Genomic DNA, 25,260 nt, shown 5'->3' on the forward strand with positions numbered 1-25,260 from the left:
AGGAAAAGAGAAAGGCCAAACAGGCAATTAAAGACTCTATAGCCAGTGTGGATAGGGGAAGTCTACCTAGATACCAGGAGGGCGATTGTGTGTTGAGCTTCCTTAAGAATTTCGAGCAATCTTGCCAAGATTTGGAGATACCTAGAGAGTGGCTTCCCAAACTCCTTCGTACCCAAATTTCCGGTCAACTCGCCACAATCGTGGCCAAAGTGGCTGAGGAAGATTATGATTGGTCTGAATTAGTTTGGGTTATTAAACAGCGATATGGTTATACAAAAGAGCTATTGAGGCAGAATTTTAGGAAAATCAAAAAACTGCCTAATGAGAGTTATGCAGCTTTAGCTGACAGGCTGGAATTTTTAGGAGACCAATGGCTGGACTCTTTGAAAATCAGATCTGTAGCAGATATGAGAAAGGCATTATTCATGGAGCAATTTATGAACTTGGTCCCTTTAGAGTTGAGGAGTTCTTTACTAGAGAGAGAATTTAAAGACCTCCAATCCCTTGCGCTGAGGACTGACGAACTGTTATCGTTTAGAAAGCCTGAACCAGCGCCTAGAGCCAGAGCAGAGGCGCCTAGAGCAGAGGCACCTAAGAGACAAAGCCAGCCTGACTTTAAAAAGCCTTACCATCAAGAGTATAGGCAGACTTCAACTGATCAGCGCAGGAGTTTAGCTCCAAATCAAAGCAGACCCACTTTTGCTTGTTTCAAATGCGGTGGCCCTCATCTACAAAAGGACTGTGGACTATCTCAAGGACCCCCTAGTCAAGCTAGGAAGTCAGATGTTAGGACACCGGTACCAGCGCCACGCAAATCCAAGGGAGGCACACCCAAAGTATCTCTGGTAAGCCCTAACACCCCAGAGAGTCAACAAGTACCAACTCAAGGCCAGACTGTCATGGGCACAGTGCCTAGACAGAATCAACCCAGTGGGAGTACTACCGCTTCACTAGCCAGTGATAGACAGGCAGCGGTAAATTACTACGTGCCTCAAATATTAGACGTTCGTGGAGGAGAACAAGCAGGAGTTATAAGACAGTCTCCACAGGGGAAAAAGTATACCCTAATGGACCCGGATTGCGTAATCCCTGAGTCTCAGAAAGAATGGGCTATGAGGACTTATTCTGAAGAAGTGATTTTGTATACTGATAAGGAACAGGTGGTTCTAAATGCTTACAGTGATTCTGGTGCTGAACTTTCTTCCATATCCCGAAAATTTTTGCACCCAGAACTGATTTTGGACAATTTAAGGTTACCCATTAGGACCTATGGTTCAGGAGAGGCGGGAGAACAACATATTCCTCTCGCGTTTGTGGAATTATCGTTCAAGAATTGGCGTGGTACTAAACTTTGCCTCACTCATGAGGGGAAACCTGACTTCTTGCTGGGAAATGACCTCACCTATTTGAATTTTAAGCAGAGTCAGGAAGGTCCTGCTGTTAAAGTGGTTACCCGTTCCCAAACCCAAAAAGCAGAGACTGGGAGTGTTTCTGATGAAGCTGTCCCTACTACAAACTTAGACCAGCAGCAACATCTAGTGGCAGAACAAGATAATGCAGCTAATACAGAAGTGGAAATAGAGGAATCAGTGCCTATGGGGTCAGCTGAGTTTAAAGTGAAGCAAATGACTGATCCCTCACTAGCTTCCTTGAGAGCACAAGCAGATGACTATGCTCAAAACCCAATAACACAGCAAGTTAACTTTGTGTGGGGCCAGAATGGACTTTTGTATAGAGAATATCATCCCAAATCACACTTGAACATGCAACCCACACAACAGCTAGTAGTACCACAGGAATACAGACTGAGGATTCTTGAATTAGCTCATGACAATCCATCTAGTGGTCACCAAGGTGTGCAAAAAACTTTAAAAAGAATTTCTCAGCATTTTTATTGGCCTGGTATTAACAAAAATGTGAAGGACTATGTCAGTTCATGTGACTATTGCCAAAAAACAGGTTATCAGACCGATAAGACGAAGTCGGAAATGTTCTTAATGGAAATACCTGATCAAGTTTTCCAATGTTTGCAAATGGATGTCATGGGACCTTTTGTTCCAACTAAGTCTAAGAAGAAATACATCATCTCTTTCATCTGCCAAGCTAGTCGTTGGATCGAGGCCTATGCATTGAGTAATCTAAGAGCTTCCACCATCGCACGCATCATCATAGACTTGTGCTCACGTATTGGAGTACCATCTCAGATAAATTGTGATCAGGCGGGGGCGTTTCGTAGCTCCTTAATGGACAAAATTTGTGAACTTAGTGGAATAGAAATAAAATTTAGCTCCGCCTATCATCCTGAAAGTCATGGGTTAATTGAGAGAGGTCAACAAACCTTACTGAGGATGATCAAGACCATGGTACAGGTGTATGGTAATATTTGGGACGATCTGTTACCATTTGTTTTATTTGCTTATCGAAGTTCTGCTCACACTTCTCTTGGTGGTTTCTCTCCAAGTGAAGTGGTATTTGGGAGGAATCTACAAGGACCTTTGGATTTCCTGAAATCTGATTGGGAAGGTGTGGTGAAAAGCAGCACAGTTCCAGTTGCTGATTTTGTCAGAAATCTGCAAGAAAAACTGTTAGCTGTGCAAGAATTGGCCAAAGACAATTTGCTAAATGCTCAATCAACCCAGAAACTCTACCATGACAGACATTCCAGACACAGGGAATTTGATGTGGGAGATTTGGTTCTTGTTTTAAACCCCCTCAGACCTTCTAAATTAGAAGTTGGCTGGGAAGGTCCAGGGGAAGTGGTACAGAAACTGGGGAATAACAATTATTTAGTAAAAATGTTGAATTCTGATAAAAAGCCTGTAAGTTACCATGTCAATAGGTTGAAATTGTATAAAGACAGAACTGCAATGGTTTTGCAATATAAGGTTGCTTGTCATCAGTCTGAATATGAGCCTGTTGATATGCTAGCTGAATTAGAAGATGCTGGTGATTGGGCTGACAACCTTGTTTTGACAGGTACCTCACTTCAGAAGGGAAAGCTGTACCAAATCTTAGAAAAATATCAAGAGGTTTTTTCAGATAAGCCAGGTTACACAAATTTGGTCAGTCATGAAATTATCACTACCGATAGTCAGCCAATTCGATCTAGTCCATACAGAGCAGTTGGTGATCATGCTCTACGGATTGAACAAGAGATACAAAAGATGTTATCTCTGGATGTGATTGAGGAGTCATCATCCCCATACTCATCTCCAGTGGTTCTGGTTTCGAAAAAAGATTCCACTGGCAAGATTCTTGATGAGATAAGGTTCTGTGTGGATTACAGAAAGTTAAACAGTGTTACTGTTTCAGATCCTTATCCATTGCCTAGAATGGATCATTTAATTGAAAAATTGGCCAAGGCAAATTTTATCAGCATAATTGACTTAAAGAATGCTTACTGGCAGCTGGATTTAGCCGAAAATTCACGAGATAAGACCGCTTTTATCACTCATGTAGGCACTTTTAGATTCAAAAGGCTACCATTTGGATTGAAAAACGCAGGAGCATCATTTCAGAGAATGATAGATAAAGTTTTAAAAGGTCTACCTTTTGCTAGTGCTTATCTTGATGATGTTGCTATTTTCAGTTCTGATTTTGACTCTCATATGTCTCATGTTGAAACTGTGTTGTCTAGAATTCATCAAGCTGGTCTTACTGTCAAAGCTAGTAAATGTCAATGGATGAAAGGGAAGGTCACATATTTGGGTCATTTGGTTGGTCAAGGTGAAATTCATACTCTGCAAGCCAAAGTTCAAGCTATCAATGATTGGCCTATTCCAAAAACCAAGAAACAAGTGCGTTCATTTTTAGGTGTAGTTGGCTATTACAGGAAATTCATCCCTGATTTCAGTGAATTGGCTACACCTCTGACAGAGCTAACTAAGAAGAGACAGCCTGTCAAAGTTAATTGGACCCCCGAGTGCCAAGAGGCTTTTGAGGCCTTAAAAGCGAAGATTATTCATGCCCCTATACTGAAATCACCTGATTTTGATAAGCCTTTCATTTTGCAAACCGATGCTTCAGAATTTGGATTAGGAGCTATTTTGTTACAGCAAGGGGAGGATGGGAATCTATATCCTATCTCATACTTCTCTAGAAAGCTCTTGGAAAGAGAGAGACATTATGCAATCCTTGAAAAAGAGGCTCTTTCTATATATTGGTCTCTTAATCTTTTACGACCTTATCTATGGGGGCGTAAATTTACACTCCAAACTGATCATAGAGCCTTAGTCTGGTTACAAAAGATGAAGTCTCAGAACCAAAAATTGTTAAGATGGAGTTTAGCATTACAGGATTTTGATTTTGAAGTTCAACATATACCTGGAAAGCTAAATGTGGTGGCAGATGGACTTTCCAGGATGTACTGTGAAGATCCAGATGTTCCTGACCGCTAAAGAAGATGGAAGACGGTTGGAGTAGTTACTGTGGCTAATGAGCTAACATGCTTGTTTCCTTTTTGTATAACTGAATGGTGTGCCAAAAGATTGTATTGCTATATTGTTTGTTATAATCCATATATAATCATTTACTTTTAGTTGTTTTATCAATTTACTTCAAATTAGCTCAGAATAACTGTTCTGAATTTAGAAGAAATTTAGCGGGGGTGTGTGATGAAGTGTATTTTTCTAATTAGAGATGGGTTATGTAGTCATGTCTTAACCATAGAGGAATCCATTTTGAGTCTGACACAGGCTAAGTTCTGGAAAATTACTAGTAGTTATTTTCAGCTTTCCTTATCGCCGCAGCTGGAGAGGAAAACACGGCAGAGTCAAAATATCTCTAACCTGAATGATAAACAATTCTTTGGTGTTGGTGGGAAAGTAGGGCGTACCCTATGCTAATTCTTGCCTTCATGATTGGTTGAATATGTCAGGAGGGGGCAGGTTGGAGAAATTTACAAGAGGTTGGAAAAAGTAACTTGAGGGAGAGAAGAGAGTTTTGGGGTTTCTGAAAACATGGCGTCGCATTTCTTTGATCCAAGCGAAGGAACCTAATTCAACAATATGGACTGCGTAAGAATATCGTTTGCTTACCTTAGTTTATAGTTTAGTTTTTGTTTTGTTTTACTAGTTAACTTTTATAGAAGGTGCTGAACCATTATGCTGTTGCTTAGAAATGAAACTGTAGAGAAATGTTTTCTTTGTTCACTTAAATAAACTTCTGTTGTTTAATAATTGGCCTTTCTAGTCCTTTGAACAGAACAGTTTCCTTATAGATAATTAATTTGGCTTACGTTACCAAAATTGAGTCATTAAACAGTAAAGATACGGTATTGAGTGATTCCTTTTAATAAAATCGAAACAGACTTTAAATGCAGGCTGCCAAGAGTTCATGTCCCAGGAACTGTGTTGACTCAAGCAGTTTAATTTCGAATGGGAGTGAATGGGGCCTGGATTTTCCTGTTTCGTGGTTTTTGATCTCATTTATGGGACCAATAACTCACACCATTCATTTCAAAATTTTCCACTTTGTATGAGATCTTTGAATAGAAAGATGACTGCTTTTATTGAAGGTTCTCCTATTTATCACCTCTCCCCTATATGATGTCTTTGATATTTACCGGTCAGAACTTCATTAGGATACCTGATTCCCCAGGAATCCTACAGAAATTTACAGACCTCCCAGGCAAGGAAATTCTATGATTCCTCAATGTTGATTATGATTGCAGAAAATGTGTGACACCAACAAAGAAAGTAGACTGTGGGAGTTCGATATTCTCAGACATCTAGAGATGTGCAGTTACCCATGTGGGCTCCAAGAAAGACAACTGACCCAGCGGGGTCCTGCCAAAAACCCTCTCTGAGGGGTTGGTCCATCTCCCCCTTTCTCTCTTCGGCTAGCTTGCCTCTCTCCTCCCTCATCTTTCTCCCCTCACTCACTCACCTCTTTCTCTCATCAATAGGAGGGATTCACTGGTCTTGCTTCTCTCTAACTCATTTCTGCCTCTTCATGAGGTATCATCAAGTTCTCCCACTGTTTGGTCCAGGGTTTCTCCATCCATATCCACTCCCAGCCTTGTGGTAATATCCTCTCCTTCTTTTGCCCTTCTACCTCTCCAGCTTCCGCTGTCTCCCTTCTTGATTGTTCCCCAAGATAAATTTTCTCTTCCCTCCTCCTGTCTTATTCCTTTCTTTTTCTCCTGCACCTCTGCTGCTCTTAACATACCTTTACCCAGTGCATCCTTCCTTTCCTCTGATGGACCTTCTGCTTCCCTCATTGGAACGTCCACCTTAGACATCCCAGGCTCTTTATTTCCTGACTCTCCCACCCTTTCATTGGTCTCAACCTTTGATTCTTTACTCGGAGGTATCTCTGTATTCTCATGTTTTCCTCTCTGACAATTCTCACCTCTCTGTCTTCCCGTTCTCCCCATGGAGGTGTCACTTCTCTGACGGGTCCTACGTATGTTGTCTCTCGGGCTCTGTGGGCTTCTCCCTCCTCTCCTCAGGAAAGGACGGCAATCCAGTCAGGATGGGTTCAGCCCAAATCTCTCCCTCACGCAGACAACCAGTGACAAGGTGTTTGAAGCTCATCTGGGTATCTCATAAGAAGTCTTTTCATTGTTGCAATGATTCCAGGCAATTTCAAAATTTCTTAATTCTGTACAAGTTAATTTATTTACATCATTTCTTGCATCCATACTTAAATAAACTAAATCCAGAAAAGTATGTAATGCAGTCTTACAGGCATGAGGAAAAAACTGTCAGTACAGCTCTTTAAATCCAAACATCATACTGTTATACAAAAACTGCAGTCTTACTTAAAATACATCCTTGCACCTTGTAAAAAGATGCAGGAATTTAATTTTAGATAATAGGGAATACTTAATATGTGCTTGAACCTAAAATGCGAAAACATTAAAACACTGGAGGTCATAATCTAGAAAGACAGAGAATACATCTTCAGAACACTTCAAACTTTCTAAGAATACATCATCATAGGCATCCTTCAGTCTCGAGAGGCTATGGTAACATGCTCTGAATCGAGGAGTGTCCTCTCCAGAGCATGAAGCCCAGGTAAGGTAACATGGAGGATAGGTTGTTACCCAAGAAGCAGATCCTCCCTCTCCACATTGCTGAAATGGTCCAATGGAAAGGCAAGAGCCAGTACAACTGGTTCCAGCAATGTCGCAGGAGTTGGCAGAATGACACATGCTGCCTTCGGGACTACAGCTCCGGATTTTGCCTCTAGGTTAACTCCTGAAGCCTTTTCCATGAGTGGATATAACCACAAGGCAGTGGAGGTTTGAAATCGGAGTTTTCCTTCTCCTAGGTGGGCTGCCTTCCATGGCTGATGAGCCCCACCTACCCGGCCTGCTCTTTAATAGTGTGAAAGTATGATCTGACCATTAAAACTTTCCTGCCTCCCAGGCTTATGCAAATCTATTTGTCTTTCCTATATACCATATTAAGGCCAGAGATAGAATTTGAGAATTTCGCATGTTGTGAAAGCTTACCGCCGAAGAATTTATGCTTTTGAATTATGGTGCTGGAGGACATTCTGGAGAGTCCCCTGGACTGCAAGGAGAACAAACCTATCTGTTCTAAACGAAATCAACCCTGAGTGCTCACTGGAAGGACAGATCCTGAAGCTGAGGCTCCAGGACTTTGCCCATCCCATGAGAAGAGAAGAGTCTCTGGAAAAGACGCTGATGTTGGGAAAGTGTGAGGGCAAGAGGAGAAGGGGACGACAGAGGACGAGATGGCTGGACAGTGTCATCAAAGCTACGAACTTGAATCTGACCAAACTCTGGGAGGCAGTGGAGGACCGGAGGGAAGGAGGGGCCTTTTGCAAACAGTGCGGCTCTGAATGGGGCATCCAGGAGAAAGCCACCACCACCACCAGGAGGAGCCACTCCTTTGGGGGGAAGATCTCTTTTCCGCCTCTGGCCTTCCCTCTCTCTGAAAAAAGGGGGGATTTTCTCCCAATGCCACCAGGAAGCCCCCCCCAACACTCATACAGAGGGAGGGAGGAAATCCCTCCACCCAACCACCCCACCCCTCTTCCTGCAGGGGATTCCCAGCCTGGGATCTGGTCGGGAGAGGGATCTGGTCAGCCCTTCCTTCTCCTCCATCCAGAGCCACTGAACCGGCAACAACAAAAGTGCAGGTAAAGATACCAGCTTTAGAAACAATGGAAATCATGCAATTCCTATGAAGGCGTAGGCACATCATAGGAAGACCTCACCTCTCTTCTAATGCTGTTCCTGCTTGTCATTCACTGCCTGAGGCTCAAGAGGGACCCTTTGGCCTGAGGACATCTCCTGGAAAGAAGGAGGATGCCCTACCCTCTCTGATGGCGCACAGTAGCCAAGAAATGCCCCCAGATAATGAAATAAAGCATCTCAATCATGGGGTCATTTTCTGTCTTCCACCACAGACAGGGGAGACTCTGGAGTGGGCTACCAATGGCTTGGGGCCAAGGCCTTATGCGGGAAGTACGTGGCCCATGGGGCCGTTTCAACTAGGGTTCTCCGTGTGTGTGTGTGTGTGTGTGTGTGTGTGTGAGAGAGAGAGAGAGAGAGAAACACACAGAGTGTGTGCAAAAGAACAAGAGGTCTGGCAGATGTTCCCCCTCAGAAGGAAAGTGCCTGCCCTCCATCGCAGCCCCCTTTGCAAAGAGATATCAGCCTGAAGGCTTTGCGGATGAAGCACATCAAAAACATTTCCTTCTGGGATGTGCCTCCATCATGTTTATATTGAACGGGGCTACACCCCCATCTCTCTCATGCAGCAGAACAAGAGTAACAGAAAGGCAGCCAACGAAGAAACCACAGTAAGGAAGGAAGGAAGATCTCATGCTGGGCTCCAAGATAAAAGCTCTCCTGTCCCAGTGAGGTGGAGGAAACAGCAGGGAACAAGAGAGTAACTGGACATGCTTCCCACAAACACCTGTGATCAAAGCAGTAGCAAACAAAAGTGTATTTTTCCACTATTTATTTAAAATATTTTTACCCCACCTTTCTCCTTTAAAAGGACTCGAAGCAGCTAATGTAAATGGAAAAAAGTTTATAATTTTTAATGAAAGACATATAAAAGTATTTAAACATTAAAAATAAATGTATACAAAGGAAAAAAGCAATATTTGGCTCTAAGTGTGTTGCTAAAACAGAGAACATTTTGTTCTCAACCAGGGATGTGTAAAATCCATTGCTGGCTGTCCCTGCCTGATAGTTATCTTTCCACTCCTCCAAGGACTTTCACCTGGTATCAGTTCCATGGTTCTGTTGTAGTCCATGAAATCAAAAATCTATGGTTCTCCGTTCCTTTTTAATAACAGTTTGTGGAAGATCTCCCCCAATATTTATATTCCTTTGTTCTGCATCAGTCAGAAAAACCAAATCTTCCCAAAGCTTGGGTTTCCCAGCCTCTGAGAAGCTCAGATGTCAAGGATCAAAGGATTTGGTCACCACTGACCCAGTTCAGTCCAGGGCCTGCAGAGACCAGAGCTAGAAAAACAAAAATTTCCACTCTTTCCTACAATCCCTGCCATTACGGAGCAATATACTCTCAATACAATAGCATAGAAACACCTAGTTCTTCATGAACAATACAGAATATATATATAGTTTTGTTCATAATAAATCGAGAATAGACATTCATTGGTATCCTTTTTAAAAATCACTTAGTTATTATTTATGATGGTAAAGCTTTTTCAAACAAATGACAGGTTGTCTCTTCACTACTTGCTTTTCTTTCATCAGTTAGCCTTAGAACATCCATCCTCTTTTATTTTTACAAATTTTGAAAAAGCGTCTATTGCAAAATATATGTGCTTATTCTCATTTTTTAACATACGGTTCCACGTCTATTTTGTGATATCTCTCTGTTAATTAACGATAGAAGTAAAATACGTCACAAGTGGTACTTCAAAATGCACTCCATTTTTTCTCTTTTCTCTCTGTTTTCAGCAGACCAGGGTGGGGAGTGTTTGGGGAATGTTATGTGTCTGCATGTGTCTGGTCTCTGGGTGTCTGTGAATTTCGTTGTATGGTATACTGTGTATATACTTACAATGACAATAAATTATATTATTATTATTATTATTATTTTGTTATTTATTCTTTACAGTGGAAACCAGCACAAAACTCAATGAGCTCCTCATGCCTTCTTATCAGGAGCTCTGAATACACCTGTTTCCACATTCCATGCATTTCTATGGTTTCTCCCCAGTGTGAGTCCTTTGATGTGAACTAAGGGAACCACTTTGATTAAAGCTCTTTCCACATTCTATGCATTTATGTGGTTTCTCCCCAGTGTGAGTCCTTTGATGTAACCTAAGGGTACCACTCTGACTGAAGCTCTTTCCACACTCCATGCATTTATGTGGTTTCTCCCCAGTGTGAGTTCTTCCATGTGACTTCAGGCCAACACTCTGACTAAAGCTCTTTCCACATTTCATGCATTTCTATGGTTTCTCCCCAGTGTGAGTTCTTTGATGTAACCTAAGATTACCACAGTGACTAAAGGTCTTTCCACATTCCATGCATTCATGTGGTTTTTCCCCAGTGTGAGTTCTTCCATGTGACTTCAGGCCAACACTCTGACTAAAGCTCTTTCCACATTTCATGCATTTCTATGGTTTCTCCCCAGTGTGAGTTCTTTGATGTAACCTAAGGGTACCACTGCTACTAAAGCTCTTTCCACATTCTATGCATTTATGTGGTTTCTCCCCAGTGTGAGTTCTTTCATGTGACTTCAGGCCAACACTCTGACTAAAGCTCTTTCCACATTTCATGCATTTATGTGGTTTCTCCCCAGTGTGAGTCCTTTGATGTAACCTAAGGGTACCACTCTGACTGAAGCTCTTTCCACATTCCATGCATTTATGTGGTTTCTCCCCAGTGTGAGTTCTTTGATGTAACCTAAGGGTACCACTGCTACTAAACCTCTTTCCACATTCCATGCATTTATGTGGTTTCTCCCCAGTGTGAGTCCTTTGATGTAACCTAAGTTTACCACTCTGACTGAAGCTCTTTCCACATTCCATGCATTTATGTGGTTTCTCCCCAGTGTGAGTCCTTTGATGTAACCTAAGTTTACCACTGTGAATGAAGCTCTTTCCACATTCCATGCATTTATATGGTTTCTCCCCAGTGTGAGTTCTTTCATGTGACTTCAGGCCAACACTCTGACTAAAGCTCTTTCCACATTCCATGCATGTATGTGGTTTCTCCCCAGTGTGAGTCCTTTGATGTAACCTAAGGGTACCAATCTGACTGAAGCTCTTTCCACATTCCATGCATATATAAGGTTTCTCCCCAGTGTGAGTCCTTTGATGTAACCTAAGGGTACCACTGCTACTAAACCTCTTTCCACATTCCATGCATTTATGTGGTTTCTCCCCAGTGTGAGTCCTTTGATGTAACCTAAGTTTACCACTCTGACTGAAGCTCTTTCCACATTCCATGCATTTATGTGGTTTCTCCCCAGTGTGAGTCCTTTGATGTAACCTAAGTGTACCACTGCTACTAAACATCTTTCCACATTCCATGCATTTATGTGGTTTCTCCCCAGTGTGAGTCCTTTGATGTAACCTAAGTTTACCACTCTGACTGAAGCTCTTTCCACATTCCATGCATTTATGTGGTTTCTCCCCAGTGTGAGTCCTTTGATGTAACCTAAGTTTACCACTGTGAATGAAGCTCTTTCCACATTCCTTGCATGTATGTGGTTTCTCCCCAGTGTGAGTTCTTTGATGTAACCTAAGGTGCCAATTTACAGTGAAGGTCTTTCCACATTCCATGCATTTATGTGGTTTCTCCCCAGTGTGAGTCCTTTGATGTAACCTAAGGGTATCACTTCTACTAAAGCTCTTTCCACATTCCATGCATTTATGTGGTTTCTCCCCAGTGTGAGTTCTTTCATGTGACTTCAGGCCAGCAATCTGAGTAAAGCCCTTTCCACATTCCATGCATTTATGTGGTTTCTCCCCAGTGTGAGTCCTTTGATGTAACCTAAGTGCACCACTGTGAATGAAGCTCTTTCCACATTCCATGCATTTATGTGGTTTCTCCCCAGTGTGAGTCCTTTGATGTAACCTAAGGTGCCAATTTACAGTGAAGGTTTTTCCACATTCCATGCATTTATGTGGTTTCTCCCCACTGTGAGTCCTTTGATGTAACCTAAGATGACCACTCCGACTAAAGCTCTTTCCACATTCCATGCATTTATGTGGTTTCTCCCCAGTGTGAGTTCTTTCATGTGACCTAAGTGTATCACTCAGATTGAAGCTCTTTCCACATTCCAAACATAGATACAGTTTCTTCCCTTCATGAGCTATATGATGTCTACTGAGATTACATGCATTTATGTGGTTTCTCTGCTGCGTGAGTTCTTTTACATGATGTCTATTCCTGTCCACTTGGATTTTGAATTCTCTGTTTTCTTCTTTGGTTATGAGTTCCTGCCCAGGTTGCCCCAGATGTTGCTGCGCAATTCTTCTCCTCTTCATCATCTGGTAGATTAGAAAAAGAAGAGAAACAAGCACTTTCAAAATCTGTATATAATACTTTAGGAGCCATAGATCTCTTGGAGTATGTCACTATGGAGATACAAGCAAAATTAAAGCCTGACGTAGTTTCCCTGAAGAATATGGCTTTGGAACAGAGGTTAGCCACTGATAGGATGCTCCTGCGTTATGTTGTCCTGTGTGTGTATGTAAATCAAACACGTTGTATTTACCAGGATGCCTCAAAAGGACTAGTATGGGATCATGATATGTTAGCAGGTTCTAAAATCTACTATTAAGGGAGAAGTGTTAGGACCTTCAGATTTCCATCACAACATCCATCGAACCACTTGATAAAATAAAAACATTTGATGAATTAATGGAACATCTCCACTGGGAATTAAGCCAAGCTCCTTCAGCCCAAAGGTGCAGCAATCCCTCAAAACAAAGAACTTGGATTTGATTCTGACTATAGGGATCTGAAAGTACAAATCCGCCTTTCATGCCCCTGTTTTCTCTTCAATTGCTTATGTCCCCTTACAGGTTGTAACTCATAGCTTTTTTTGCAGCTGACATTTCTTCTTGTAAGGAAAAAAGAAAAATGGGAAATGGGGTGGGGCTCCCAAGGTTGCTAAGCTGGTGGCTGATTTTACAGATGTAGAGCACACTCTCTTAGATGATGTCACAGCTAATTCTGACAGGAGGCGTGTCTACCCATCCTTCCTCTTTCTCATAGTGATAGTGAGCTAGCTTCAAAGCCTCTCTTCGGCCAATCCTAATGGCATTATGCAACCATTGCCCTATCTGTATACTGTCAATTATCTGTGAGCTAGTATGTTTATTAAAAGAGAGAACTCCGAGAGAGCTGGATCCAGAGGTATGTATGGAGGACTCTGCTGGCAGACATCCTTGTGTATGTGGTTGACATCTTTAACATTTCTCTCTAGGACTCTTTGCTATCCGAATTGCCCGGTGATCAACCTAAAACTATGTCAAAAATGAGAGAATGATTTCAATACGAATCCAAGCCAGACCTTTCAGCATCACAGTAATCCAAGTTTATGCACCAACCACCAATGCTGAAGAGGCTGACATTGATCAATTCTATGAAGACCTACAACATCTTCTACAACTGACACTAAAGAAAGATGTTCTTCTCATTATAGGGAACTGGAATGCTAAAGTAGGGAGTCAAGAGATAAAAGGAACAACAGGAATGTTTGCGATTCAAAATGAAGCAGGGCAAAGGCTAATAGAGTTTTGTCAAGAGAACAAGCTGGTCATCACAAACACTCTTTTCCAACAACACAAGAGGCGACTCTATACATGGAAATCACCAGATGAGCAATACCGCAATCAGATTGATTATATTCTCTGCAGCCAAAGATGGAGAAGCTCTATACAGTCAGCAAAAACAAGACCTGGAGCTGATTTTGGCTCTCATCATTAGCTCCTTGTAACAAAATTCAAGCATAACCTGAAGAAAGTAGGAAAAACCAGTGGGCTAGTAAGGTATAATCCAAACCGAATCCCTTATGAATACACAGTGGAAGTGAAGAACAGATTTAAGGAACTAGATTTGGTGGACAGAGTGCCTGAAGAACTTTGGATAGAGGCTCGTAACATTGTACAGGAGGCAGCAACAAAAACCATCCCAAAGAAAAAGGAAATGGAAGAAACCAAAGTGGCTGTCTAATGAGGCCTTACAAATAGCAGAGAAGGGAAAACAAAAGCAAGGGAGATAAGGAAAGTTACAGAAAATTTAATGCAGACTTCCAAAGAATAGCAAGGAGAGACAAGAGGGCCTTCTTAAATCAACAGTGCAAAGAAATAGAGGAAATTAATAGAAAGGGAAAAACCAGAGATCTGTTCAAAAAAATCGGAGATATTAAAGGAATATTTTGTGCAAAGATGGACATGGTAAAGTACAAAATGGTAGGGATCTTACAGAAGCAGAAGACATCAAGAAGAGGTTGCAAGAATACACAGAGGAATTATACCAGAAAGATATGGATATCTTGGACATGCCAGATAGTGTGGTTGCTGACCTTGAGCCAGACATCCTGGAGAGGGAAGTCAAGTGGGCCTTAGAAAGCCTGGCTAACAACAAGGCCAGTGGAGGTGATGGCATTCCAGTGGGAAACCACAGGCCAGTTAGCCTAATGTCTGTTCCAGGGAAGGTTTGCCTCTTATCAAGAGGACCTGCCATTGGTGACCATGGGGTTTGGGTTGAAATCTTTGAAAAAAACTAAATAAGATGCAAAGAAAACCATACCCCGAAAATCAACACTCTGCACATTTTCAAAGAAGAAGTGTGGTGTTGTGAATGGAGTACCAGACTGGAAACCAGGAGAGCTGGATTCAAATCCCTGCTGGGCCAGGGAAATTGAGAGGACATTGTGTGGCAAGGCTACTTAAGCCACCTCTTAAAATCCCACTTACCTTGCAAATCCTGGAGGGATGTGGGATTTGGTTCTTTGTTTTTGGTCCCCAAAACAGCAAAGACGACTCAGCTCAGTCTCACCCCTTCCTAGGAGAAAAGAAAAAGATCAACCCAGAGGCTTTATGGATAAAGCAAATCAAAAATGTCCCTTCGTCATGTTTCTATTGAACGGGGCTCCATCCCCATCTCTCTCCCTCCTTCAGGCAGCAGAACAAGACAAACACAAAAGCAGGCAGGTAGGCAGGCAGGCATATCTTCCTTCTTGACACATGCAATGAAAACAGTAGCATACAACATGGTATGTCTCCCACTGTCTACTGAAACTATTTTTACCCTGCCTTTCTCCTTAAAAATGACCCAAGGGAGCATATGTGCATCAGAAAAAGGCAATATTTCACAGTGAAAAATAGCAAGACTACAAACATTAAAATGAATCAAACTAAAGCTACACTAAAGATGGTAAAGAAAATCAACATCTAGAAAACAGCAGAGCCTGTGTAATGGAGTGGACCGAGGGATGGACCGGACTCTCTGTTGTCATGGGACCAATTGTAATTCAAATTGTGGTTCTTATTATTTTGGGATTATTTGTATGTGCTATATCTAGACTTTTGCCTGTGTGTGTTGGTTTCTGTTCAGGAAAGGCTCAACAAAGAGGAGAAGATTTAAATTCATCATTGTTTCTATTGTCAAAATTTAAAAAGGGGGAGTGATATACGAATATGGCCAAAATTAGTTTTATTCCTGGTCTTGGGGTAGAAAATGTTACTCTACAGATTCTGTTTCTTCCAGCATTACTTCTCTCTTGAGATTTGTATTAAGTCAAATGCCTATATAGCACACTTTCCACCCTTTCAACATTCAACTAGCAGATGGCCCATCTAGGAAGGCTGCCTGGAGGCCAAACACAGATAGAATCAGAGAATCATGGAAAAGTTAAGTTGGAAGGGGCCAACTAGGTCATCAAGTCCAACCCCCTGCTCAAAGCAGGAATACAGTCAAAGCAGATCTGCCAGGTGATGATCCAAAAGAGTCAAAACATAAAACCCAGCGGGGACCCGGAGGCTGAAGGCCATACATTGGGGTCCTGCTTGGACTTTGGTTCAGCTGGTTGCGTCTTGTCTGACCTCTTGCTGGAGCTAAAATATTGGCCAGCGGGCTTGGTCCATAACAAAACAGTCACAGTGCCAGAGGACTGGAGGAAAGCAGACGTCACGCCAATCTTTGAAAACGGAAGGTGGGTGGAGCTCAGAAACCGCAGGCTGGTTAGCCTAACTTCTGTGCCAGAAAAGACAGTGGAAAGCCTCATCCAAGATAAAATCTTAAAATTGAACAAACCTTGCTGAGGGAGAATCAGAATGGCTTCTTTAAGGGCACGTCTTGTCTCACAAACTTTTTAGAACTCTTTGAAAATCTCAACAGGCGTGTGGATGTGAGCAAATTGGTGGATATTGTCTATCTGGATTTTTAGAAGATGTTTGACACGATCACTCGCCAAAGGCTGCTGAGAAAACGCCAGTCAGTATATAAGAGGGCAAGCCCTCTCTTATAGACTAAGAACCAGGAAAGAGAGAATTGTCAATGGGCGGTTTTCAAAATGGAGAGAGGGTAACAGCGGTGTGTTCCCGGGATCTGTCCTGGGATCGGTGCTTTTCAACCTGTTCATCAATGATCTGGAGACAAGGATAAGCAGTCAGGTAGACAAGTTGTCAGTAAAAAAGCTAATGCGTGTCAATATAAGAAAACTTAAGAAAATGTAAAGGAATGCACACTGAGGCATGAAATCAAATCTTTTTTTCAGGAGCTAATGGGTTCTGAATAGTCTGTGATGGATCAGGAAAGAGATCTTGGGGTCCTGGTGGACAGGTCGAAGAAAATGTCCACCCAGTATCTGGCAGGAGTGAAAAAAAGGCCAATTCGATGGATCTAAGGATCGCCCTAAGGATCCTATTTCCTTATCAACTGTGCTGTTAGTCTATACAACTGCTTGCCACAGGATGTGGTGATGACATTTGGCCTAGATGCCTTGAAAATAGGATTGGACGAATTTCTGGAAGAAAAGTCCATCACAGGTTACCAGCCATGATGGGTCTGTATAATCTCAAGGTTTTTTTAAAAAAAAGGTACCTCAAAAGGCCAGTGGTGGCACTTCGGGTTAAATGGGTCCTTAGCATGATCCAGCAGGGCTCTTCTGTTAATTACAGAGCCAGCAGCCTCTGAACAGGCAAAAGCTGCCAGCTTTCACTCCACCCCAAAGAAAAGATGACATGGGTAAGGGCTCTGATGCCACCACGATGCCTCTGGAGGGGGAGACAGAGGACGGCTGAAGGATGCCGTTTCTCAGGCTTTGACATCCTTCAAACACAAGGAAGGGAGAAGAAGCTGATGCGTGACACCTTTTCTGAAGAGAGACATGGATGTATTTTCTAAACATTTGGGGGTCATAGCCCTAAAAATAAATGGGAAAAAGTTGCCCCCTCCTTTATAAGGTGGGACAATGGGCCACTTATTCCCTTTCCTTCTTTGCTTTCTTTTCCAGAAGGTTAGCAGAGTGTTTTTTTATTTTGTTTTGTTTTTACATCGAAAACTACAAATGCCCAGTAACTCCTTTCAAAATGATCACAGGGACTTACTTCTAGTAAAAGATTTAGGATTCCAACCTAAAGATTGGGTCTTTCCCAAGTTGTGCTAAAAGGAGATCGGACAAGAATGAAGGGAGTGTGTTTCCTCATTTCGTTTATTTATTTATTTATTTATTTATTTACAATATTTTTTAGCCGCACCATTGCCAGTGGCTTCTGGGCTTCAATGGGTCTGATCAAAGCCCTACTAACCAAATAAAGCAGCATTAGCAACAGAAGGAGAAGAAACCAGAATACTGGCCCAGGTCAAAATAAAAGAGTATTTTAACTCTCCAGCTGTTTCTTGGACCATCTGTTAGGGGGAGGCACCAAAGTGTGCTTAACAATGAAGTTCACAAGTGCTCATAATCCTGAATGCTTGAACCCAACAAGAAACGTTAAGTTATGTTTTATTTTCCCTCTTCCCATAATTGTCTTCTCCTTCCCAAGGGCATCAAAAGAAGAGGCCGGAAGGGGAAGGAACCATCACTCAGCCAGGAAACCTTTCTACTGGGGCAAACAGGAGAGAAAAGGATGGAGCCGAAAGATAAGGGAAGAGCAGATGCAAACAGGAAAGGAGAAAAGAGAGAATGTGGAATGGAGGAACCTTCCCCCACACGGGGGTGTGGAATCTCCTTCCCAGAGGAGACGACTGGAGGGGGAGAGTGGTGGACTGAGGAGACGCTGCCCCTCTTGCATCTGCTGGTGTCAGCTTCAAGGGAAGCCCCACATAAAGAGAATTACGGTAGTCTATTCTTGACACTGTGCGTGGACCAATCTTGGGAGTGACACTGAAGGAGAAGGTGGGAACAGAAATGACTTTACCTGTTAATCAATTATCATCAGAGTCCGAAGTAAATGGTGTAAAGCAAAATTCCCCACACCAACACTCTTCACATGTTCAAAGAAGGAGAGTGGTGTTGTGGATGGAGTCATAGGCATCCTTCAGTCTCGAGAGACTATGGTAATGTGCTCTGTATGGAGAATTTGGAACAGCGTCTAGTGTGGCTGAGAAGGCCAATTCGAGAGTGACAGTCCCTTCCACACTGAAGACAAATCCAATCTGTCCCCTGTCTGGCTCCCTGCTTTTGCTGCTTTTGTGACTTCCTCTTTGCCTCGGCCTGCTGGGCAAGAGTCTCTTCGAATTGGGAGAGGCCGTGATGCAGTGCCTGCCTCCAGGCTGAACGCTCAGATGTCAGGTTTTCCCATCTGTTGAGGTCTATTCCTAAGGCCTTCAGATCTCGCTTGCAGATGTCCTTGTATCGCAGTTGTGGTCTCCCTCTGGGGCGCTTTCCCTGCACTAATTCTCCATACAGGAGATCCTTTGGAATCCGACCATCAGTCATTCTCACGACGTGCCCCAGCCAACGTAGACGTCGCTGCTTCAGTAATGTATTCATGCTGAAAATTCCAGCTCGTTCTAGGACTACACTGTTTGGAACTTTGTCCTGCCAGGTGATACCAAGAATCCGTCGGAGGCAACGCATATGGAAGGTGTTCAGCTTCCTCTCCTGCCGTGCACAAAGGGTCCAGGACTCACTGCAGTACAGGAGTGTGCTTAGGACACATGCTCTATAGACCTGGATCTTCGTACGTGTCGTCAGCTTCTTATTGAGCCATACTCTCTTTGTGAGTCTAGAGAACATGGTGGCTGCTTTGCCAATGCGTTTATCCAACTCGACATCTAGAGAGAGGGTGTCAGAGATGGTTGAGCCGAGGTACACAAAGTCATGAACAACTTCCAATTCTTTTGTGGAGATGGTAATAGAAGGAGGTGAGTCCACCCCCTGGCCCATGACTTGTGTTTTCTTCAGGCTGATTGTTAGTCCAAAGTCTTGGCAGGCCTTGCTGAAACGATTCATGAGTTGTTGGAGGTCTTCGGTAGAGTGGGCAACAATGGCTGCATCATCTGCGAAGAGGAAGTCCCGCATGCATTTCAGTTGTACTTTGGTCTTTGCTCTCAATCTAGAAAGATTAAAGAGCTTTCCGTCTGATCTAGTCCGGAGATAGACGCCCTCGGTTGCAGTTCCAAAGGCATGCTTCAGCATGACAGCAAAAAATATCCCAAAAAGTGTTGGTGCGAGGACACAGCCCTGTTTCACTCCGCTTCGAATGTCAAAGGGGTCTGATGTTGAGCCGTCGAAAACTACAGTGCCTTTCATTCCCTGATGGAAAGATCTGATGATGTTGAGGAGATGAGGTGGACAACCAATCTTGGGAAGTATTTTAAAAAGGCCGTCCCTGCTAACCAGATCAAATGCTTTTGTAAGGTCTATGAAGGCCACAAGGAGTGGCTGTTGTTGTTCCCTGCATTTCTCCTGCAGCTGTCGGAGGGAGAATACCATGTCAGTGGTGGATCTATTGGCTCGAAATCCACACTGTGATTCTGGATAGACTCTGTCTGCAAGCACCTGGAGCCTCTTCAGCACAACGCGGGCAAGCAGCTTCCCTACCACGCTAAGAAGAGAGATGCCACGGTAGTTATTGCAGTCGCCCCTGTCTCCTTTGTTCTTGTACAATGTGACAATGTTTGCATCCTTCATGTCCTGTGGTACTCCACCTTCCCTCCAGCAGAGACGAAAGACTTCATACAGTTCGGTGGTGATGATCTCCTTACAGCATTTCAGCACTTCAACAGGGATGTTGTCCCTTCCAGGTGCCTTGCCGGAGGCGAGGGAATCCAAGGCCGCATTTATTTCTGCTAGGGTTGGTTCGCTGTCTAGCTCTTCCAAGACAGGCAGGCACTCAATGTTATTTAATGCTTCTTCGGTTACTACATTCTCTCTGGAATATAGCTCGGAGTAGTGCTGTACCCAGCGTTCCATCTGCTGTACTCGGTCCTGGATGAGCACACCTGTAGCAGACTTCAAGGGAGCAGATTTCTTCTGTATTGGACCTAAGGCTTGCTTGATACCGTCATACATTCCTTTGATGTTACCTGTGTCCGCTGCTAACTGTATCTGAGAGCAGAGCTGGAGCCAATAATCGTTGGAGCATCTCCTGGCTGCCTGTTGCATTTGGCCGCGAGCAGCTCGAAGAGCTTGCAGGTTGTACTTGCTAGGACAGGCTTTGTAAGTGGATGGAGTACCAGACTGAAAACCAGGAGAGCTGGATTCCAATCCCTGCTGGGCTGGGAAAACTGAGAGGAGAGTGTTTGTGGGAAGGCTACTTAAGGCACCTCTTGAAATCTCACTCACCTTGCAAATCCTGGAGGGATGTGGGATTTGGCTTTTTGTTTTTCGTCTCAAAAACAGCAAAGAAAACTCAGCTCAGTTTCGCCCCTTCCTAGGAGGAAAGAAAAGGAAAAGATCAGCCTGGAGGCTTCATGGATAAAGCAAAGCAAAAATGTTTCCTTCCTGGGTGTGATTTTGTCATGTTTATATTGAATGGGGCTCCATCCCCTCTCTTTCTCTTCTTCAGGCAGCAGAACAAGAGGAACAGAAAAGCAGCCAACAAAGAAACCACAGGAAGGAAGGAAGGAAGGAAGGAAGGAAGGAAGGAAGGAAGGAAGGAAGGAAGGAAGGAGCATCAATTGCTGGGCTCCGAGATAAAAGCTCCTCCGTCCCAGTGAGGTGGGGGCAACAGCAGGGAACCAGAGAGCAACAGGGCATGCTTCCCACTGACACATGCAATGAAAGCATGATGATGTTGTTATCTCCCACCATTTATTTAAAATATTTTTACCTCGCCTTTCTCCTTAAATAGGATGTAAGGCAGCTTACGTAAATTTTTAAAACAGAAAATCAACATTTAGAAAACACCAGAGTCTGTGTGATGTAGTGGACTGAGGGTTGCACCAGGCCCTCTGTTCTCAGGGGTGCATTTGTTATTTTTGTCACCCCAAGGATCCCAACGCAGGGGGCGTCTCCAAAGGCACTCCTTGGCCTCGGGCAGAGTTCAGGTCTCAGGATTTTTATCTCCTCCTGTCTTCCAACCCCCAACCTTGCTGAGGCTTCACTCTTCCCTTTGAGCTCACTGGATACATCATGGGGGGCTTATAGGGGCAGCAACTGAGGGAGAGGGTTGGAGGTAAGAGGGCGAATTCCCTAGGAAGCAGGAGCGAGGGGCAGGTCTTTGGCACAGCCAATGGCCCTGAATTGTGCCTTCAGGACCCAAAGACCAGAACAGTTTTGGCCCTGCGGGAAGAAGAACAACATCCACCAGGAGACCCTTCCTGGGGAGATCTCCCTTTCAGCCTCCGCTAGGAAACATCCCAGGGAGGAAAACCCACCACCTTTTCTCTCCTGCTTTCTCTCCTGAGTGACTTCCCTAAAAAGGCAGTCTCTGGTCACAAAAAACACAACAAGGAAGCCCCCAAGCAGGGGGTGGAAATCATCCCCGTTTCCTAAAGTTGATCCTCAGCTCAGGATCTGGTCTTGAGATGGATCGGAGTAGCCCTTCTCTCTGCTGGATCATCCAGGAAAATACAAAGACACACAACACACAGAGAGACTCACAGAAACAAACACAGAGTGTGTGCAAAAGGAAGAGGTCTGGCACAGGGTGGACCCGCTCCCTTGCAAACCCCACTTCTCCTGCCCGCCCCCCATCGCAACTCCCATTTGCCTCTCCAACCCCACCTGGGACTTTGTCCTTTTGTCATGAGAGGGAGGCGGGGATGGGAGGCAAGTTACTTTCTCTCCCGTTCCTTTGTTTCCATCCACCGGATGCTCGCAGGATTCAAGGGAAGGCAGGGTCTCCTTAACCCCCCCTTGACACTCACATACACAAACACACACACGGACTCGATGAATCTCCCTTCCCCTCCCTCTGGAGGAGACCCAGAGGAAAAAACTGCCTTGCACGAAGGTTGAGCATAGCAAGCAACAATACCTGGAACAGCAGCCCCCCCTTCCGTCGAGAATGGTGGGAATGTGGATATATCTTTCCTTCCCCATAGCAAATCTCACCCCCTAACCCAACCCCGATCTGCCACCCCTTCCAGCGCCCACCTCCGTCCAGGTCCCGATCCGGAATGCGCCCCCAAAAGCCCCGCTTCTCTCCTCCAGGCGCCTTTCTTGGGCCGAAGGGGAAGAGGCAGGCGCAGCGATCCCTGCTTCTTCCGGCTCCCGTTCAAAGGGGGTCAAAGGGAGGAGCTCTTTCTTCGCCTTCGTAGCTCTAGGTTCCTCCCCTTTCCCCCTCCTGCATGAACGGGGGGGGGGGGAGAGGCAGAAACAAGGCGGGTGGGGGGCGTTGAAGGCTCCAAAGAGGAAGGAAATCGCGGGAGTGCGGAGCTTCCTTTGGGCGGCCCAAGTTCTTCCACTTCTGGTGGAAGGAAAGATTCAGACGAGACACAAGAGTTCCCGTCACCAGAGTCTGTTCACAAATATTTGAAGAGAGAAAAAGGAGACAAACGAGCAGGGAGTTCAGGCTCTCAGACCGGCCCGGATTGTGTTTCTCTCCTTCCAAAGGGAGACCCACAACAGCCGATTAGAAATGACAGAACATCAGCTTCTTCCATCATCTGCCTGCACAGCAGGACTCTCCACTTTATCCTCATTAATACCATCTGCTCTGTCCCGCCTTTACCGCACATCTTTTTTTTTGTTAATAAATTCCAACACACAACGTGAAACACCTCAAATTGTTTTCCATTATTTTTGAATTCTATCTCCCAAAGTAGATCAAATTGTTTCTCACATCGCTAAGGAATCTAAGGAGGGACATCAGAATAAGAAAACTGCAATAGACCTTTCATATAAAATTTAAAATAGTAACAGCTCAAAAACCCAGCAAGCTCAACCAGAGTGGAGGTTTGTGGGGGAACAGAGTGATTATTTTCCCCTTCTCAATGAATGCACTCTGACCTCCTCGGTTGCTGATTATGCTGATCACATGACCCGTTCAGGTCTCCTTTAGCTCAAGATGCTGCGTTTCTCCTACCACCAGAGAAGATCAGGTTGGCTCTTTTCCTGTTCTCTTTCATCCCCAACTTTATTTTATCCACTTTCTCCTCCTCCGACAGAATCCCGATCTCTCTTCTCTAACCTTTATACTTGCACTCACACCCTTTTCCAGACCTCCTTCCCCTGATGTATAAGTGGATATAAACTACCAGATGTTTTTGGAGACAGGGGTTCTCCACAATGTCTTTCCATGCATGTATTTCTTGCTTGTCTTGCATGTAGCCATTAATTCAGGTCATTTGAAAAACGTCCACCCACATTATAGCATTGAATTTGTTGATGAATTTCTCAGGAGAGCACAGAACATCTAGACTTCAGGGACTTTAACCCTCATTTCACTGAATACCTGGTACCGGTGGGTCTCATGCTAGAATTCCCGCAGTGTTCTCCAGAAAAGTTGGTGTCAGTTCAGCGCCAGTGCAAAGCATATCAGGTAAAATCCAAAGAAATGAAACAAGGCAAAAACATGTGGCCCCTTTCTGCTCCGTCAGACATATAGGGAAACTATGAAATCCTGGATGAAATAATCATTTCACAAGTCAAGAATAACAAATACTCATGGGTATGAAGTTACAGCTCAAATGCAATGATTTCTGGGCTATGTTTGGTGTTCGGTTGTATCATAAACATTCCTACAGGAGACAGAGAAGAGATGACAGGCACAAGCAAAAGGGAGTGGGGAAAAGAGGTGGGGGTGAAGAGTGTTAAAATCTCAAGGGAGAGTGGGGTAACAGTATTTACAAGAAGAGAGGAGGAGAACCATGAATGAAAATATAGAGAACATTGACCGTTTTGCTATGAGAAACGTGATGAGAGAAGGCCCTGGTAGTGATGAACGAAATAAGAGGAGCCATACTTAACGGTATACCTTTTTACATTCGGTAATGGCTTAAGAAACCTAGGCTGATATTCAATCCATATATATGGGTGTCCATCATGTGTATAAATGTTTATGGCAGCTGTTTATCTTTGCATTAGTGCCAAGGAATGAGGGAGGGGAGGGGGAAGTGTGGCTCCCACAGGACAGCATGTCCAAAGTGATCTGTGTTCCTAGAGCAACCCTCAGCCATTGTGTGGGTCTGTTTGGATTGAAGGGGGCTTCTCCCGCCTCAGCTGGTCCCAATTCACTAGGGGAAGGGGATCCATATGAGGGACCAATGGGGACCCTTTTGTTGCTGGGAAAGTCCACCCCCCTGAAGAGCCCTTGCACTTCTGAGTACTTTTGTGGGGTGAGGGGCGCATTGAGCATCCCTTTGCATAATTTGCACCCAGACCAGGAAAGTCCCTCAGGAAGCTGCTCAATGCATTTTCTTGCCTTGGCGCTCAGAAAGAGGTGTGAGAGAGCCAGAGATTTGTGTTTGATTGATTGAATTTTGTTGGTGCCATATTTCATGTAGGGCTGTGCCCCCGAAGGAGATGGCGCTGCCCTTTCAGAGAAAGCAGAAACTTGAGAATCGCAGCCCCCCCTCGCAGCAGGTGAATAGTTTCGCCGTCAGAGTTTGCCAAGATCACAACCCAGTTTTTAGTCTCCAAGGAAAACTGATGCTCCTCTTCCTTGCACCTCACACTTGTTGCGTCCTCATATCTGAGAGAAGTGGGTGTGATTCAGTCCCCGATCTCTTCCTTTCTCTTTCTGAAGGCGAAGAAAGCATAGCCCAGCCCAGGCTGTGAAAGAGAGAGACCGAACAGACAGGCAAAGAGATGCAGGGAAACGGGGTGGAAACGGGGGCCTTCCATGTCCGAACTAAGCTGTACCTCTTAGAAGGCGGTGGTCCACCTCGGGGGTCAACAGCTGGAGACATCCTGGCTGCCTGTAGCCCACCTCCCCGAACCCTTT

At 44.1% G+C, this 25,260-nt stretch overlaps 1 protein-coding gene and 1 long non-coding RNA gene across 4 annotated transcripts in view; both read right to left on the reverse strand.

Annotated features, from left to right (window-relative positions):
* Positions 1-1,417: 1,417 nt before the first annotated feature.
* LOC144587406 (uncharacterized) lies at positions 1,418-10,404 on the reverse strand. The gene is made up of 2 exons (XR_013542554.1): positions 10,109-10,404; positions 1,418-5,447 (listed from the first exon to the last, which is right to left on the reverse strand). It is a non-coding gene; the product is annotated as an uncharacterized LOC144587406 (long non-coding RNA).
* A 174-nt stretch (positions 10,405-10,578) lies between these two features.
* LOC140703752 (uncharacterized) overlaps positions 10,579-25,260 on the reverse strand; it is a 62,366-nt gene continuing 47,684 nt past the window's right edge. Inside the window, exons 1-4 of one of the 3 annotated variants that reach the window (XM_078387687.1) lie at positions 22,470-22,617; positions 20,715-20,802; positions 14,896-14,979; positions 10,579-12,459 (exon numbers count right to left, since the gene is read on the reverse strand). In XM_078387687.1, the coding sequence (XP_078243813.1) occupies positions 10,579-12,459 (1,881 nt within the window). In that variant the 5' untranslated portion in view covers positions 14,896-14,979; positions 20,715-20,802; positions 22,470-22,617. Of the gene's footprint in view, positions 12,460-14,895; positions 14,984-20,714; positions 20,803-22,469; positions 22,618-25,260 lie in introns of those variants that run through there. The other 2 variants (XM_078387686.1, XM_078387688.1) reach the window with 2 other exon arrangements.

Source organism: Pogona vitticeps, chromosome 2 (genome assembly GCF_051106095.1).
Source record: "Pogona vitticeps strain Pit_001003342236 chromosome 2, PviZW2.1, whole genome shotgun sequence".
In the NCBI taxonomy this organism is placed as follows: domain Eukaryota; kingdom Metazoa; phylum Chordata; class Lepidosauria; order Squamata; family Agamidae; genus Pogona; species Pogona vitticeps.